The 20,282-nt window shown below is 34.1% G+C and overlaps 1 protein-coding gene across 1 annotated transcript; it reads left to right on the forward strand.

Moving 5' to 3' along the window:
- The first annotated feature begins 235 nt into the window (after nucleotides 1–235).
- On the forward strand, nucleotides 236–886 carry LOC124356507. The gene has a single exon (XM_046807562.1). The coding sequence runs from the start codon at nucleotides 236–238 to the stop codon at nucleotides 884–886; it is 651 nt and encodes a 216-aa protein (XP_046663518.1).
- Nucleotides 887–20,282: the final 19,396 nt, after the last annotated feature.

The raw sequence follows: 20,282 nt of genomic DNA on the forward strand, positions 1-20,282 counted from the left end.
AGGTGTGAAAAATTCTTTCATACTAATTGTATAAAGGACGATTTAGAAGGGAAGAAAACCCGCTCTGGTCGTGTAAAGAATGGAAGAATGGAAGTGTAAAGAATGTCGTAGCACCTCATCAACCCACAGCAGTGCTGGCTTAGTTTCTACTGCGTTAACCAAGGACTTTTTGATTAGAGTTCTAGAGGATTTTAAAGCGGATTTTTTTCGTGAGCTAAAATCCTATAAGAATGAAATGGAGGAGCTCTCTAATTCAGTTAGATTCATCTCCGACAAACTCGATGAAGCAAACAATTGTATGAAAGATATGTCAGCCCAGTTCGCGGTTATAAGGAAAAATAACGAAGAACTTAGAGCAATTAATACTGATCTGACGAAGGAAGTGGTGGTTTTGAGAGACAGAGTGAGATCTATTGAACAATACTCAAGAAGGGACAACATAGAAGTCAGTGGTCTGCCTGTGACGAAGAACGAAGATGTTGTCAGCCTTGTGAAAGACGTCGCAGCAGCCGTCGGCATAATGATTCGGGAGGATGACATCTCGACAGCACATCGGGTCCCGTCGTTCAAGAAAGAACGTACGCCATCGCTCATAGTAAGATTCGCCCGAAGATCGACACGAGACAGCATCCTCGCCAAGTACAGAGAGAAGAGAGGAGGAATGACTGCACGTGATGTCAACCCTACTTTCCCCCAACAAGGGTTGTATATCAACGAACACTTGTCCCATGATAACAAGGTATTTTTATCCAAACTCAAATCTAAATGTAAGGATATAGGCTACGCCTATGCTTGGTGCAGGGACGGGAGGTTTTTCGTGAGGAAAACTCAGAGTGACAAATACAAAAGAGTTGACACCTATGAAGAACTTGATAAACTTAAGTAAACTAAACCTTATCTCCTCTATCGTAAGAGAATTGCTTTTTAATTGTTTTGGTTTTCTTTACTTTAACTTGATATATTTACGTATATACACATTATCTGTTTCTTTTTTATACTTTTATGAACTCAAATAATAATTTGCCCCCTTCATCTAAATTAAATTTCACTGAATTTTTTAATCAGGAAAATTATTTTACTATTATATACACAAACATAAGGAGTATGAGAGCAAATTTTGACAGTTTTCTAGTAGAATTGCACCATGTTGAACGAAAAATTGATTTTATAATATTAAGTGAAATTTGGATTACTACTGAGGAATTGTGTATGTATAATGTTCCCGGTTACAACCTTTTTGCACAGTGCAACAATAATTACAGGGCAGGTGGTGTCATATGTTATGTTGACAATAATATAGTTTGTAACAGGTTACAAGTAAATATGACATCAGCAGATGCCCTACTTTTAAATATCAAATTCAACCAATATTTTTTCAAACTCTTTTGTTTATATAGAATCCAAAGTTTTAGTGAAACAATATTTTTACAAGAATTATCCAACGAGCTTGATCTTCAAAAAAACAATTTATTGTATATAGGTGACATTAACATTGATTTATTAGGTAAAAATAGTATATCAAATAGTTATCATAGCTTACTAAATAATAACGGTTTTATATCATTAATAAACTCTCACACTAGAATACAAAATTTATCTCAAACATGTATAGATCATATTTTTGTAAGAAGTAGAAATATAAATGGTTTTGATGGTTCTGTTTTTGACAAGGGTGTAACTGATCATTGTATTTTGGGCCTCTCTTATAAAAGTAATAGCCAAAATTTTCATAATTTTGAGGTGTTAAACTCACGTAAAAACACATTATTAGAAAAAAACTTTATTGATTTCAATTTGGTTAAAGCAAATTTGTCGCTGGTTAATTGGGATGAAGTATACTTAGAACACAATGTAAACACGTCTTATGATAAGTTTTGTAACATTTTATGTAGATGTATAGATAAAAGTAGTAAAACTGTTACGAGTAATTATAAGTTCTTAAAAGCTAAGTCACTAAGTCCATGGATTACAACTAACATTTTAAACAAATTAGATAGACGGACAAAATTGTACAAAATTTACAAAAGAAGACTTTACGACTTGGCGTTTTCCAATTACTTTAAGAGATTCTGTTCAGATTTAAAAACACAAATTGTTATTACTAAGAACAACTTTTACTCGGATAAACTGATTAGCTGTAACGGAGATTCATCCAAACAATGGAAAAAAATAAATAACTTGACTGGCGGGAATTCCAATAAACACGTGGAGAATATTGAGTTGATAGACGGAACAGTTATCGGTGAGCCGAGTGAAGTAGCTGATAAGTTCAATGACTATCTTATCTCTGTACAGGCTGACCGGCCCAGAGCGGTGCCGTCTGTGAACTTGCCACCGTTACCTGCTTACCCACATTCTTTCTTTATAACACCGACAACTGAAAATGAAGTAAAAAACATTGTAAAAGGCCTCAAAAATAAAAAATCTACTGGCTTTGACAACATAAGTGTGCAACTGTTAAAATTTATTGTCAACGAAATTGCACCTGCATTAGTATACATTGTTAATAATAGTTTTAGTAAGTGATTTTTCCCTGAATGTCTAAAACTAAGCTCCGTAGTGCCAATCTTAAAAAGCAGTAATTCTATAAAAATAGATTCACTTAGACCAATAAGCCTATTGTCAGTTTTTTCTAAGTTAATTGAAACTATTATGTTGGTTAGATTACAAAAATATCTTGATAGGTTAAATTTCTATAGTGCTTACCAATTTGGCTTTATAAAAGGTAAATCCACTGAGGACGCTTTAATAGCAGTAACGGAAAAAATATATAATAGCCTTAATTGCAAATTAAAAACCGCTGGACTCTGTGTTGACTTTAAAAAGGCCTTCGATCTAGTGGATCATGACATTCTATTAAATAAACTAGAATCTATTGGAATAAGAGGAATTGCATTAAATTGGTTTAGGAGTTTCCTTGTGGGTAGAAAACAGCAAGTAAAAATAGCAAATGTTTATAGTGCTCCAAAATTAGTAGAATCTGGTGTGCCACAAGGCTTAGTTACCTCTGCAGTTTTATTTCTAATTTTCATTAATGATTTGCTTAATCTCAATTTTCAAGGTAAAATCAGTGCTTTTGCCGATGATATTGCTCTTTTTTATTCCCACAGGGATTCTCTTTGAATTGGTGAACTAATAAATAATGATCTGTTGCTGTTAAGAGAGTGGTGTTTAGCAAACCGAATGCAGGTCAATGTAGACAAGACCAAATACATATTTTTTGATTTTTATGGTTTTAACATACCTGTTCCTTTAAAATTTCATTGAAGGTTTTGTAATTTACTAAATTGTAACTGTAAACCTTTAGAAAAAGTGAGCAATATTAAATACTTAGGAATTATATTGGATGAAAAATTTACATTTGAATCTCATATTACGAATCTGCATAGTAGAATAAGATTGTCAATTAGAAAGTTTTATTTTTTAAGAAATTTTTGTAGCATTGGTCTTCTGAGAGCACTTTACTTTGCACTGGTAAACTCAAGACTGCAGTATGGGCTGGTATGTTGGGGAGGTACTTATAAATACTTAATAGAAAAATTACGAACAACTCAAAACTACTACTTAAGAATAATTTTAAACAAACGTAAAATAGAAAGTTCCTTTCCCCTTTTTCAACAACTGCACATTTTACCAATTCAACATCTTTTCATTTTTAAAGTTCTTAGGATTTTTTTATCAGAAGAGGAAATATGGGAACTGACAACTTGTATTATAACACTCGATATGTTTTAAATAAGAATTTTCGGCTTCCTAAGGTAAATAAGTCAATTTTTCGTCACTGTTTTCTTTATTTAGGCCCTAAATTATACAATCAACTTCCACCCAGTGTAAAGAATAGCTGTTCCGTAAGCGCATTCTGCAGGAATACAATTACCTGGCTTTCTTCTATTCATGATGTTAACTTCATATTTAACGTTATTGCATAAATGTATCCTTTCTGTAACTTTTGGTTGAAATTTAAGTATATTATTATTTGCTCTTCATGGCCACCTTTTGTTCTACTTTTTTTGCTTATGTTATGTAATTGTCCTTAGTTGTCTTTATTGTCTTTTACTGTCCATGATTTATTTGTAAAAGTGACCAGTAATATTTCCAAACGATTTACAAGTATTGTATTATTATATAAAAAAACTGGAAATAAATCATTTATTCATTTATTCAGTTGTGATAGAAACTACGTAATAATGTTGATATATTTCTAATTTCCCTTTCTGATTGATTTCCATTTGCCCTGTAAGGCGCTAGTCTTCCGTGTTTAATAAAATTCTAATAAGAACTTCTTAAAATACAGTGATGTAAAATATGCGGCATTGTCTGACACTATTAGGTACAGAAAAGTTGTTAAAAATAATGCGGTCTAATTTATTACATATTTCAGCACTCTTACATTCCCTCAAACGGATGAGCCATAGAAGTTTACTAGCGGCATCTACAACTACAAGTATATATACATTACTGTTTCTAGTTCTCACTAAGGGACCCAAGAGATCTATGAATAAACAATCCATATTGTTCTTAATTGTTGACACTAATTCGCCCTCATATTTTCTTTGGCACACTTTGCTCATTTTACCAACATTACATTCTTTTACTTTTGCCTTTATAATTTCGTTTAAATAAGGTCTATAAAAATACTGGTTAATTTTTCTTTGCGTTCTAGCAATGCCTAAATGACCTCCTAGAACTGTGAAAGAATTCATATACTAAGTCAATTAACTGTACAGGCAAAAATATCTTACTCTTACTTTTTACATTCCTTTTGTACATAAGTAAATTGTTATTACTATTACTTTTTACAGATTGAATGATTTGCTGAGTTTCTTTATCTTGAATTTGATATTTCTCTAAGTCCTTAAATGCTAATGGCAAATCATTTATTAACAACCACAAATTATCCTTGTTATTACACTTATTATTAATCTGTATTTTAGGCTTTAACATTGGATGTTAGTTTACATGTTTGCCTTCGGAAGGAGTTTGAATGGCAGAAGGAAATCGATAAGCTATTTTTACTCCGGTCTGGAACGTTCCGGTGGTCACTGGGGCTTGGATCAGCTGTTCCTGTCGACTCGCTTTCATACATACGCGATAGGGCGTCTGCTAGCGCATTATCGGTAGAACTTCTAAATTCCACCTCAAATGGTAAATTCAAAATCCTCTCGATCCACCGGGCAAGTCTTCCTACCTTTCTTTTGTGATTGAGGACATAGGATAAAGCTTGGTTATCTGTAATTAATTTAAAGGTTTTTACTTCTAAAATTCGTGCCTTTTTTCTATGCAAATTAGTGCACTCAAAGCTTCTTTTTCATAAACAGTATATTTTAATTCGGCATCAGTAAACTTCCTAGAGTAATAGGCTATCGGCATTAATTCATTTTGGTCTTTTTTCTGTAATAAATAACCACCTGCGGCTATTCCACTAGCATCTGTCATTACTACAAATTGTTTTGAAAAATCGGCTAACTGGAGTACAGGAGGATTCATTATAGCTTATTTTAACTTTAAAAATGAATCTTGACATTCACTTGTCCAAATAAATTTAGCGTTTTTCGTTCTTAAACGATTTAAAGGATTACATAATTCGGCATAATTTTTAATAAATTTAGAAAATAAATTGGTCATAAGTAAAAACTGTGAAACTTGTTTGGCGTTCTTAGGTGGCATAAATTCTCTTATACTCCTTGTTCGCTCGGGATCTATAGTAACTATTTTTTATTAAATTCCCCAAAAAGGAGATTTCCTCAAAACAAAACTTCGCTTTCTCTAGGTTTGCCGTTAAGCCATGTTTGCTTAGTCTATTTAAAATTTCTCTGACATGTACTTAATGCGTATTAAGATCCTTACTGTACACTAAGATATCATCACAAAAATGTATCACATATTTAAATTTTATATTGTCTAGGACTTTGTCCAGATAGGCTGACAATACAGCACTACCAACATGTAAACCAAAGGGGACTCGTTTAAATTTATATTTACCAAATATAGTACTAAATGAGGTAAGATCTTGACTATCGGGTGATAATGGACATTGTAAAAAACTTTTTCTTAAATCTACTACTGAAAAATATTTAGCTCCACTAAGATGTTGATAATAGTTATTTCACCAATGGGAAAATCAATTTTCTGTAACTTTTTATTTAATTCTGTATAATTGACTACAAGTCTGTCCTTTTTGGTTAAAAAGGCTGGACTGGAGTAGGCTGAAGTACTGGGTTCAATTATTCCTTGGTTCAACCAACCCTGTATTATTGTTTTCATCTTATTTACAGTGGGAGGGCTCATAAAATAAGGCCTAATGTTTACAGGTGTGGGGTCATTTAGAATTAATTTAACTTCAAAATCTAGAGCCTTTCCTAATTTTGGAGTAACAACATTTAGAAAATCCCTTATAAGTTTTTATATCCCAGCCTCAGCTCTAGTGCACCCTATTTTTACATCAATGTTGTTTAACTCATGTTCAAAAGGCTGTTGTCTGACAATAGTTACTTTCTCATTACAATTTAATTTAAAATAACATGAATCTCCATCACTATCTAAAATTAGTTTACTATTAGTTATAAATGGGTTTTCTAATACAATGTCCCATTATTATCCAATACAATAAGTTTTACTTTCCAACAAAATTTAGAAATTTTATCTTAGCATAACAGTAACCAAAACATTTTATTTCAGTGTTATTTGCAGCAAACATTCTATCATCTGACATCATTAATTTAGAAACATTTTTATTCAACAATAGGCTATCATAAAATTCTTTACTAATTATATCTCTTGTAGCACCAGTATCTAATAAGCAGTTTGTTTTTACATTTTTACAGACTATAGCTTCAATTAAAGGCATATTGTTACACTGTTTAACATTTAGTCTTAAATTAGGTTTTCTATAGTTTAATTTACTCCAATTTTTAATTACCTTAGCATAGACTCTCATAAAATAGCATTTTTCTTTTCTTACTGCATTACTATTTATAAAATTAGTATTCTTAGACTTATGAAAACGGGGAGGGATATTTTTAGGTGTTGTGGTTAATACCACTCCCCTACCAACTAGTTTTTTGGGTTCCTAAAACAATTTTCTGCCAAGTGACCAGGCCTATTACAATTGAAACATAAATTTGGGTTTTTTACAGTAGGCCTACTGTTTCTAGGTTCAACATATGGTGGATACATATTGTTAACATATGTCCTACTTAAATTGTCCCTTAAGTTATCATTAAAGGTTATGTTGTTACTAGCTATACACAATTTTTCCAAATCTATAAAACAAATGGGATTGTTTTCAAAAATTAACTTATTCCTATCTGTAGGTTTAATGCCTCTTTTTATACAAGATACCACGTCCTGTTCACTTATGTTACACAATAAAACTTGACTGAGCTCTTTGATATCATAGATGTATTCATACAGTGGCTAATCAAACCTTTGTGGCCTATAAACTAAATCTAGTCTAAGTCTTTCAATTAGGCCTACAGGGATAAAAGCACCAATTAATTCCCCTTGTAGATAGTTGACATTAGGCATGACAGACTTACACTCTATTATTTTGGCTAAAAGTGGACCTTTTGCATAACAGGGTAACAATGCTAAAATTTCATTATCTGATAGGCTAGTTTCACATTTTAGTTTTAACAAAGTTTTCAAAAAGTTTATAAGCTCAGGTACTACTAAACCATTTGTTACTGTAAAATTTTGTAAATAACGTTCTACAGGGTTGTTTAACTTATTAAACATATTTAAAGTAGACATAGGTTCACTAATACAATTATTTTTTGCATTATAAATAGGCATTAAAGGCAAAGTGGGGGTACTGGCAGTATATTGTTGGTGGTTGTACAGAAGTAGGGCCTATTTGTTCTTTAACTGCCTGTTTCATAGCCTCATCTTGTTCTAATGATTCATTTAAATTGGCTTCTATCACTTTAAGCTGTTCTATTTTCACTTTAGGTAGCAAGTTTTTAGCTAACTATTGTTCAACATTTAATAGCCTACACTTTAAAGCTGATAAAGTTTCACTATGTACAGTAGTTAGTTCTAGCTGGTTGTCTAAAAATAAACGGTTTATAAAATGTTTACATTTTTCTTGAAATTTACTGATTTCTAAAGGAGAACTATCACTGTTCAGTTCACTGCACCCATGTCCTAATAAAATCACTTTTTCACCGAGAAGTTGTACTTCCTGATTGTGATCTATTTTTAATATGCTACTTGCAGTAGGTAAAATATTGTTTCTCAAACACTGTCTTAAGGACTTTCTAAGTTCATTTATTGTATTGTCACTATTTAATTTAACACCTCTAGATATCAGTTCAAATACTAACTCATCTTTAGACAAATATTCTATTTTAATGGCAGGCATTGTGGCGTTTTCACTCAGTTTCACCCAGTTGATGGCAGAGTAGGCACATCAATAGCAGAGTTGCGCAATTATTATGTGTACCGAATGACGATAACACATGGGGGTGGTGACTTCTGAGGTCGTAGTAATAAATACTCGAATTGCAATGTTTCCTTATAAGTTCAATTTAATCCGTGAAACTTACAAGCACCAATTTTAGATGGTAAATTAAATGTAAGCCTTGCCACGTTGCTGCCAATTAGAGTAAAAGAACTAAAAACGTATATCTGATAGGTGGGCCTAAAATATCCAATGTTCTATGGAATTATGCTTACGATGTTTTACTTTATAAAACATTGAGATTTTACTTCCCTTTGCAATGTGTAGACTCACAACCCGGGTGTCGGCGTCTTGGCTCGAGACATTGAAGCTGTAGTCTAGGAACGGTTATTTCTTGTCGGTGATTACTAGAAGAGGAGTAGAAGTTATGAAACTAGTAGCCATCTACTCAAATAATACGTGAAATACGTGAAATCCGTGAGCTCGCCTAAAACAAATTCGCGACGGTATTATCCATTTAACGATAAAAAAAACTTATTACAACAACGTGCTCGTCAGAAGGACGATGCCACAACTTGTATCTATTTCAATCAAGAAAATAAAAGATCTTCAAGGGTAAGTTACTTTACTATTTACAACTTTACTTTACGTTACATTAATTTTTATATATTTGACATCAAAGGGCTAATTTAATAATACGAAAAGATAAATTATACTTACGGACAAGGCGCGCGAGGTCTAATCGGTCACGTAGTTGGGCTGCTACAAAGGGGTAAAATAAAATATTCATACGCGTGCCAATTAGGTAGTTACTCCGCCGATAATTTAGTTCAGGAACATAGGATAAAAAAATAATATTAAATTATACTGGCTGACTAGGTTGTGAAATTTACATTATATAAAATCTAATTAACTTATTAACGGTACAAGGTTGTAAATACGAGTACAGAGCGTTTTTTTCTGATTGAAACTATCCCAATGTTAGACGATAGGCTATATTGATAGGCGTACATTCCCACGCCTTATTAGATCATATGCAGTTAGCATTGATTTATAAAACGCTGTCGAAAAAGGAGAAATTTATGTCAAGAACATAAACCGTATGTAATTACATGACTATTATCTTATCAGCCTGCGTGTTAATCGTACCTTGACAGTAGTCACCGATATCCATCATGAATGACAGGAGTGTTAGAGTAATTAAGCTTAGAGCATTTGTACCTTTGATGGTAGGGATTGAAAGCCTATTAGTTGATTTGACTGATACTAGCAATGAAGTGGATTGATAGTTATATGCATCCAAATTACTTAAATCAATTGTAATGAGGACATTACTGAAAACCTTTAAACTCACTTTAGGAAACTTTTGATAGATTTCATTTATTTATGGTCAACTAGGGATTACTAGTTAGAACTTTATGTTCATTTATAACAAAACAATGGCTAAATAAACCTTAAGAACCCTTTGCAAACATTAAAACAAGTCAAACCATATTGTAATCAGATAATTCGAGTTCCGTAGTAATGTTGCGTAGCTGTTATTGCTTTCCGCCTAAAGATATGTAACATTTCATGCTCGTCTATAATATATAGACAACAGTTACGAATAGTTGTTAAATTGCAGTTATTCTAAAATTAAACATAACTTACATTCCTATAACGGAAATGTCTTTTTTATCGTCTATTGGGTGTATCTGTTACAGTCCTTTTCGGGAAAAAATACAGGTAGATTTATTTGTAGTTTTCATTTTCACGTATTAAACTGAAGATGTGTTCTTAATATTGATTCTAATCTATATTACTACATCCATACTACGAATAGGCTTCAATTTCTAAGGTGTTAATACATACAAAATACAGAAAGTCTTGTACGGTCAGAATATCTTGAAAGAACTAAAATCACATAGGCGCTTCCTATACAAATGCTTAAACACTTTAGCTTGTATTGGAATATACGTCATACAAGTTAGCAGAACGCAACTTCCCTGCTTCACTGAAGTCGCATGCGATTCTTAAAATTATCGTGGAAAAACATACATAGTATTAGGTTTCAATCACGCTCACCCAAATCCATCCGGTAGAATAAAATCAATATTAAGAACACACACCATCATAGAACTCAGTCTTGCCTATGTAGAAGTTAGGTTTCATGGAAAATTTTAAGTCATAGATAAAATATTTTTCTAAATGTCTTGTTGATAGTTATACTACATGTGTTACTAGGACAAAAGTTAAAATAACATTAGATTGTAGACTAACCAGTTTGTTAAGTAATTCATTTGTTATTAAAAATATCTTTAATTCCATCACTGTTACCCATAAGAACAATCTAAATATTTTCAATAAAACTCAACTACACCGTATGGAATGACATTATCATCGTCAAACTCTATGTTGCCTATATCTCAACGTGCAAAATAATATGCATGTAAGCATTATCTTGTGATAACGTGTGACATACGGTACGACTTTACAGCCCTTAATATTATAGGTTTCGTTGATAGTCAGCCGACAACATATTGTGTTAGTTATGTCTCTGATCAATCAGATGAATATTCTTTGTAGTGACATTATTAATATAATGTATTTTAAGCAAATAAGAAGGATTAATATTTGTTAAATAACATAAAGATTGCAAATAGGTTCTATTTTCATTGAGTAGATATTCTTCGGAGCTTATTAAACGTAAATGTATTTGAGTTTAGGTCAAATTAAGTTATCTTTTCCAGTGAATTTTTATATATATATATATATATATATAATATATCTTATTGTAACAAATTATAACGATGTTGAATGTCCTAAATCCTCTTATTGTACCAAATTAGCAATCCTCAATAATAAATCTAAAACTAAAAAAAGTATTTTTATTTTTATACCTGCTTTTACAAACGACTCCCGTTTATTTTTGTTTCTGTCAAGATAATTTTCTTAAAGATATCGGCTTGCCTCTTGTAAGGCACCATGCATATTATATTGCTTATATAACGTATTAACTTATGTATCTCAACTTATTAATAGCTTCAAAAGCATTCGCCTTTGAGTAAAAGACTATGTTTTATCATATTGCACATGTTAAACCTTTTTTTATATGTATTTAAGTTTGTCCATGAAATTATTTGTTTTCCTTAACTTCTTATAGGGATCTGAAAAATCAGCTGGCGCACTACTTAATTTATTTAGTGTACTAATCACCAATAAATTATGGTAATACATAAGTATGGTTATTATGAGTTACTGTGTAGTAAAAATTAACCAAAACGTACAAATTTGTATTTTGCTTTCCATATAGTAAAAAAATTCAACACATAAATTAAAAAGGGTCTTTTGGTGCTTTACCATATTACCATACCATATTATTATATGCTTTGCTTGATGACCACATCTGTTTTAAAAATAGTAATCATCTGTTTCAATAACATTAACAGTTATAATTTCTAGTATAATAAAACATTTAGTTAAATACATTAATTTATTTTATGTTTAGGATTACTGAAAATGTTTAAACTGTTTAATCATAAAACAAATAATTATTTTTAAAGGCAGATCTATAAAAATACGGACTAGAATAATAATATATTAATTTGCTTACTTTAATTTTCAATTAAAGCCAGCCCATACTGAGATTATCCTTTAATTTAATTAGGAAAGGCATGGTACACCATATTTAGTGTTCATAAATAGTAATTAAAAAGAGACTATAAAAATAAATGTGAAGTCAAGCAAGTATGCTTTATTAATGTATGATACAATAACACCTACAGAACAGGTCTATTGAGTAGATATGTATAATCCCTCTCCCAATTTTGATTATGTTTACAGTGAAGTTGAATGACAGTTACAATTAACAATTCGTATGTTCAAGTCTCTTTTATTGCACTGAAAGAAATGTTCCTCTTCCACGCCAGTCACTACTGAACCGTACAACGTATTTAACAATAGAATTATGTAACGTTATTGTTTAGGAAAGTATTTACAATAATTTGCTTACGTACCGAAATTAAATTAAAATTAATGAATTTCTAAACTTACTTTTTATTTATAGGCTAGTTTAGTTAAATTTTTTAACTTACACAATTTACAAAAAATGATATATTAAAAAAAATGTGTTGGATTACCGTGTTAAGTTCACTTTGAACAATCATAATTTGAATTGAATTATACCCAAGTAAAACATATTGCAATAAGTACATAGTTTAAAATTCATTTCATAAAATGCATGTCTCCAGAATATAACTTTGTGTAGACATTAGGTATAAAATAGTACTTCCGGCAAAATCAGAATAAATGGTTAGATTTTGTGACGCCTAAAATATTACTAATTTATTACTATTGTATTTACATGAACTCAACATTTCGAAGAATGTTATAGATAATAAAATTTGGTAGAAAAAGAAATTTAGTAAATATAATATAAAACTATTTCTTAACCCTCCAACTGTTGTTCATCAAAATTTTGATGAACACAACCTATTGTGCATTGTTGTTCGAACAAACATTCCCTTGCATAATAAGTCATTACAGTATATTCCGGCAACGTATCGATTCGATTCATGCACCATTGGATTCGGGAAAAAAAGCCTAAGGAATACTATAGTTTTATTCCTCTTTGTATTGTATTTGCAACGTACCAAGTTCGTAGTTTTGAACGTAAAAGAAGATGATGCAATTCATTGTGACCGCCATGTTGTCGATGCCGTCTGAGTTGTTGATGTGACGAGTCGTGTTTATTAGTAAGTTTTAGTAGGTTTATTTGTGTTTTATTGTTGTGTTTAGTGTGTGGTGAATTGTTAAATATTGCAGTAGTGCAAATATATATATATTTTAGAATAAATAAATTTCTCGAAAATTTTTCGCAAAAGTTTTGAGTAATGACAAAATGAAACTTTTTTCGACTCTTCTAAAAAAATTTATGGTATTTATTTTACTACTGCTGTATAGTTTACTTCATTCTGAGTAATAAAATATGAAATAAAACATGTATTGAAGTAAAACTGTATTAGTAAAACTTTTATTAGCAAACTCTTATATATACACCCTATTTTCACAATTTATGCGCATCGCTGCTTTTTGTTATATAGTGTTATTATAGTTTCATAAATTTGTATAATGCTTATGTGTTTCTGAAACTAGAATAAATTTGACACAAAATGGCAATCTCACTTTTATAGTTTTCTTACTATAACTTGGTTTGCTAGGTATGGTCCCCCCAAATTTAAAAAAAATGTAAATTTTGAATTTTATGGAAAAAATTTTTTAGTAAACATTTTTTAAGGCCAAATTTAAATACTAATATTATTATATGTTTAATTCTGAACACAAAAATATATACTTCTATATATATTACTTTTACTTTATATTTTTAATAAATTTTTTTAAAAAACCCTTGCACGAGGCTAGAAAACATGCCGCCACTACAGGAAAAAATGACCGCCAGTTGGAGGGTTAAGTCCAGGGTTAATTTACTAAATTTAAATTTCCCAATTTGAAATAATACAAGAATATTATACAATCTACAAAAGGTCCTATGGTGTAAATTTTTGAAACTTTAATCCAGCGTAATTTTTTAACGAGTGAACCCTTTAATGTTGGAATTACGGCATTGCACTCTACAAGTAAAGATATTTCATTTAATGTATTACTCGACCTATGCTATCATTTAAGGTTTTCTTCTGACTCTTTGCGGGAAACCCCCTCGACATGAAAAATGGTAGTTATAAAAAATAGATTAAATGTAGTGATGTGACAAGTTTTATTGCTTTACATGTAATCGTTCGGGAGTTACCAAGACAGTGCAAGACTCTTTTACATCCTGTATATATATACATTAAACATAAAAATTACTTGTCACAGTGAAGGAAGTATTTTTATGATTCGTTGTTTATTTAAATAAGTAGACCTCGCGCGAGGTTAGCTGTGACATGGGCTCTTATGGAGTTATTTTAACATTGGCTTTTATGGCGATATTTTAGCATTGCCTCTTATGGGAGATACATTTCGGTGTTTCCTAACCACAGACTTCCTGATTTCCGACGACTTATCTCAACCTAGACTTCCTGTTTGTTACACACCTCTTTATCTCTGACTTTCTGTACTGCTTAACCACACGTCCACAGGTCCCGTGTCGACGCCTATTGACACTCACCTTTTTGAGTACCTGAGAGTCTTAACACCCGCACCCGCGTGTCTGATGGCTCCTACCGGAGTCCGACACTGTCCTACTGCCTCCCGTACTCCGAGCCAGGCGTAACGCCCATACCCGGATTTTGACCGCCTAACCTTTACCGGTCATACACGACACATAAGCCTTTCGTCACCCATCTTTTCGAGTACCGGAGCGCATGAAAAACCACACCAACATTTCTAACGGCCCATGCCCAAACATTTCGAATGCCTCCAATACTTAGGGCTCTTAACCACATATATTGACCACACTGTTATTTATAACACTCCACTCCAGGACCTAGCCGCCCATCTATACCCCCGTCTCTAGCAGACCCACACCTGAATTTCTAACAGTCCCTCACAGGGTTCCAACTTATACCCAAATCGGTACTCTGACCGCCTACTTTTTATCCGGAATGTCGACATACAAAATTTTAATTGTGTGCTCTCACCCTGCCGAGACCCTACACTTTTCGATTGCCTCCAGTACTCCTAGGCGAGCGTATCGCTCTTACCCGGATTTTGACCATTTTACAGTTCAATGTACCATATAGGCCTGCAATCGCCCGTCTCCTGGACTTGCTAAGACCTACACCTGCATTTCTAATGGTCGCTACAGAAACCTCACACTATCCTATTACCTCTCATACCTTGGCTCTTAACCACGGATATTGCACATACTACGATTTCTAACTCCCCTGACCTTTACGTGTGTATACGCCTACAGCCTCCCACCTCTCTCTTGTACCCAAACGTCTTCAGGCCCTCATCTGCACCCTGCCAGGGCCCCATACTTTCCACTCCTAGTCAGGCGTAACGCCTATACCCAGATTTTGATCATCTACATTTTACCGACCAATGTATCGAATAGGACTACAATCGTCCGTCTATACCCTGTCTCTTGGATATGCTAAGACCTACATCTGCATTTCTAACGGATCCTGCAGAGGCTTCACACTTTCCTATTGTCTCCCATACCTCGGCTCTTAACCACGAATATTGCACATACTATGATTTCTAACTCCCCGACTTTTACGTGTATATACGCCTACAGCCTCCCACCTCTCGTGTACCGAAGCGTCTTCAGGCCCTCACCCTCACACTGACGGGACAACAACACTTTCCAACTGCCTCCCGTACTCCTACCCAGGGGTATCACCCATACCCAATTTAGACCACCTACACATTACCGACTAGTATCCACAAAGTCCAACAGGCATCCATATACACCCCGTCTCTTAGCCCTTACACATTTTTAATTGTCCACGACTCCACACTCTAAAGTGTTCACTACGCGTAGCGTCACACTCGGATATTGTCTTCCCACCATTATTACCCTGTACTGGTTCCCACACATATAGTTAACACCTTTAACGTATTAATCTCCATATACGAGTATTTACCGAGCACATCGCACAATCTTATTTAACCTTACCTTCGTGGGGTTCAAAGCTGCATTTCGTTCAATTTATAACATACCGAGGTCCCCATTAAAAAATAAACAAGGCCTAACACGACACTCTCATTTTACTGACAAATATTCATACATTACCTGAACGTGTAATGCTAGTATTTACCGAGTACTTTCCTAACAGGATATTCTCATCCCGAGGTCCTAGTCTCAAGCTAACAGCTTATAACACGAGGCGTACATTCTGAGCGACTACTATTTGCCGATCAGTGCCCGTGCATATGTTTCAATACCTGGACACCTAATTTCTACGAAGTAATTCATATACTCTTATCCCACGCAGCCCATCACGGGACCCTAATTTCTGTTAGCTTTCACTAGGATGTCTATCACTTCACCCCGGGACCCCACTCTCAAGCAGACGTAACCGGCAATTAAAAGAACCGTATTTCGTTATTAACAAAGCAACATACATTTATTTCAACTACTGCTTGGACATTTAGTTTCCATATTAATCACGTATTTTGTTTTCACTTAACCCACGCCTCCCTTTACGGCACCCCAAATTTTTATCCACATTAAATCCACCTTCACTTTCTAACGGCCAGGCTCTCATTTTCATAATATCAAGCTAGCGTAGCTTAATACGCAGTACCATCCCATACAATTTAAGCTTTACCGTGTATAATAATATCTGTCGCTTATACTTGGACATCTAAAGGCCCATCATGCCTCACTCTGGTTTCCTAGCTGTTCCCTTACTTTAATTTATTTATAAAGAGACGCATACAGAGGTATTAGTCCAATCGTCTCGAGACCTCGAGTTTACATAAAACCAATATTATACAGCGATATACTAATGTTTATATTATAATCTATGCTAGCATTTTATGAAATCTCGACCACAGTGACTTACTCATTGCACCGGCTCAAGACACTGATCGTGATTGACAGTTTGCGGTTTGCGGTTACCTGCATCCTTGGACTCTGATAATTCATTTTCTACAACAATATTAAAACTAATAACTATTATAACACCTTCAGTACAGCACGGGATATCTGCCGTCCAGAATACACCCTGAATAATACATAGGTACTGCATTCGGTGTGTAATAAGTTTTCATTTTTCTCCCGAGTGTAATGTAAAGAGATTTAATTTATTTATAGTTTATTTTCAAAAACGTATCCCGCTTCGTATACTTTGAATTTAGTTAATCATACCGGACGCGATAATTGAGGATTGTGGTCACCTGTAAAAACCCAGACGAGAAACAGTACGGCTGCAACCACAATTTTAAGAGACCTCATTGGGCGGAACAAGCGCGTCCCTGATTGGTCTAAATTAGCGTCCCAGAGCTCCCATTGGTCGGCTCCCTACAGTAGCGGCAACATTCTTCTCTCTCGTCAGTTTTTCTGTGGACGTCAAAGAGGCAGGACGTGTGTTGAGTGCTCTGCTCAGTGTTATTTTAGTGTTAATGTGTGGTTGTATTTCGAATGCTATAGTGACGCTTTATTAGAGTGAGTCAGTGGTGTTAGTGTGTTTTATATTTATTAAGTGCTTTTTTTACTATCATAGTAATTTAATAAAAGTAAATTAGCTTATAGGAGTTTTATTACATTTTCAGTTTATTAAGTGCTTGTACTTTATTTAGCGATCACAGACATTAAACTCCTTTACACTGTGTGTGTTCTTAAAGTGTTTATACTATTGTTCCTTTGTTATTAAATCTAATAGTGTTATTGTGTTTTTCTGAAAGTGAACAAGTTAATTCGTTGTGTTACTGTGTTTGTATCGTAGTGACAAAACCCAACATAGATTTCGTTCATTTATTTATGTGTCGTATTTATAATCAAGTTTTGTGTAATTTATTTCGGTTATTACATCATACTACAGTGTACTTTAAAACAGTTTACTGCGCATGCGCAGCTCCTACACTTATTTAAGCGCGTGACGTGGTCTTCTTGTCATTCTTAGACGTGACGTTGAACAGTCAACACCCATTCCAAAAGCTTGTATCAAAGCTGCTTGCTGTATTATTTTAGAGCTAATTACATACAAATGGATCCCGTAAAAGTTATGCATACCAATGAAACCTACTGTAGAAGGTTTAGAACATATGGGTCAGAAACATTTTTCAAGTTTAACCCAGTACCCGAAGGAGTGTCCGAACTTGATTGGATTAAAAAGGGTTTCGGGAGTATTGTCGAAAAGGCGAAAGCCGGTACTACCGAAAATGACTACCTATAGATTCTCTGAATTTCAGAACCAAAGATTCCGGATATATCGCTTATAGACCTGCAAATCAAGTTCGAGGGGATATAATTTTGGATATATTTGGAAAACTTATCCAAAGTAATACGGATTCGATAATGTCCATGGACACATTTAGAGTTAAGTGCACCCGCACCAATATTCCAGTAGGCAGTAGTGGCCCCAGAAGACCTGGTTTTTATAACAATTTCCAAGAAGAATGCAAGACCCGTAGAGGTATCGTAGTCATTAAGAATAGCTATAATCTGTGTCTAGCGCGTGCTCTGGTAGTAGCCAAAGCCAACTCTAAAAAAGATCCTCAATTTAAGGCTGTACGTAAAGACAAGGGTAAGAGGCAATTTTTCAGAGCCCAAAAACTGATGACTAAAGCCGGGGTCCAAATTTCTGAACAGGGAGCGGGGGTCCCCGAACTTTCAAAATTTCAAGATCACCTCAATTAATACAACATCACAGTTTACAATTATAACAGTAAGGGTAGGGACGTGTATTTTAGCGGTAATAATGAAAGTGCTCTGTATAAAATTAACCTACTGTATCATAGCGGTCATTATAATGTGATCACTTCCCTTACCGCAGCCTTTGCTTGTAAATTCTTTTGCGAATCATGCCATGTCCCTTATGACCACAAAGCTGAACACAGATGTTCAAATGTCTGCCCTGCGTGCCAGAAAGTTTCTCCGCCCTGTAAAGAAGAGCATGGAGGAATAGTTTTGCCCAAATTGTAACATCACTCTAAAAAATCTAATATTTTTCACGGCTCACCAGGGTGAGCGGTGTAAATCTGTTAATAAATGCAAACAATGTCAAAGACTCGTATTTCTGAAACAGCGTAAATCGAAACACGTGTGCGGGGAAGTTTTCTGTAAAATCTGTCGCGAGTTCATGGCCCCAAACCACCAGTGCTACATGCGAGTCGACACAGGCAAGCCCAAAACAGAAGATTTTCTATTCATATTTTTCGATCAGGAAACAAGACAGGACGAGTACATTGATGATAAAAAAGTTCATAAAGTAAATCTATGTGTCTCGTAACAATTCTGTTTCAAATGTATCGGTGGTGAAAATTGTGAACATTGTAATACCCGCACTCGAGTCTTCAGACAAGATCCTTTAGTTAAATTCATGGATTATGTGATGGATGTTAGAAAAATTTCAAAAACGTTTGTGTTATGGCTCATAACGGCCAGGATTTCGATTTTCAATTCATCTTAAAATACGTACTGGAATAGACAAAATTCAGTCCAGAGCTAATTATTCGTGTCACTAAAGTCATTCTCATGGAATTGGACAACGTGAGATTTATCGACTCACTGAACTATTTCCCCATGGCCCTCTCAGCACTCAACAAAACTTAGATCTACCCCCAGAGAAGAAGAAGGGTTACTTCCCTCACTTGTTTAACACTCTGGCAAACCAAAACTATGTAGGCCCCATCCCACCCAAGGAATACTACTGCCCTGAATCGATGTTCGAAAAAAGTTATAAAGATTTTGAAAATTGGCATAATGACCAGGTCAACAAAAACGTAGTGTTCGATTTACAAAAAGAACTGAATGAGTATTGTATTTCAGATGTGGAGATTTTGGCGCAGGTGTGCATAAAATTCAGAGCAATTTTTCTCGAAGAATGTAACGTAGACCCGTTCATGGAAGCCGTCACCATAGCCAGCGCCTGTAACTTGGTGTTTAGACGGAAGTTCTTAAAACCCAATACTATTGGCCTGGTCCCTAACAATGGATACAAACTTGTTGACATGCAATCCACCATCGCTTTGCAGTGGCTGACTTGGGAGGAGGATCAGCGCGGCGTCCGAATCCAGCATGCAGGGCGGGAAAGAGAAGTCAAAATTGCCGGTATGAAAGTAGACGGTTTTTACGGTGAACGTGTGTATGAATTTCAGGATTGTTATTTCCACGGGTGCCCTAAATGTTACAAGTATGAGAGGGAAGTGCCCTTATCAGATGATCCCTCAGACTCTTTGCATCTGAGGTACGAAAGGACCAAATCCAAAATAACTAAACTCCAAAATTCCG

Source organism: Homalodisca vitripennis, chromosome 3 (assembly GCF_021130785.1).
Source record: "Homalodisca vitripennis isolate AUS2020 chromosome 3, UT_GWSS_2.1, whole genome shotgun sequence".
Taxonomy (NCBI): domain Eukaryota; kingdom Metazoa; phylum Arthropoda; class Insecta; order Hemiptera; family Cicadellidae; genus Homalodisca; species Homalodisca vitripennis.

Excerpts from the sequence above, each read along its gene's own strand:
- LOC124356507 (XM_046807562.1), top strand. The coding sequence starts at position 236 with ATGGAGGAGCTCTCTAATTCAGTTAGATTCATCTCCGACAAACTCGAT.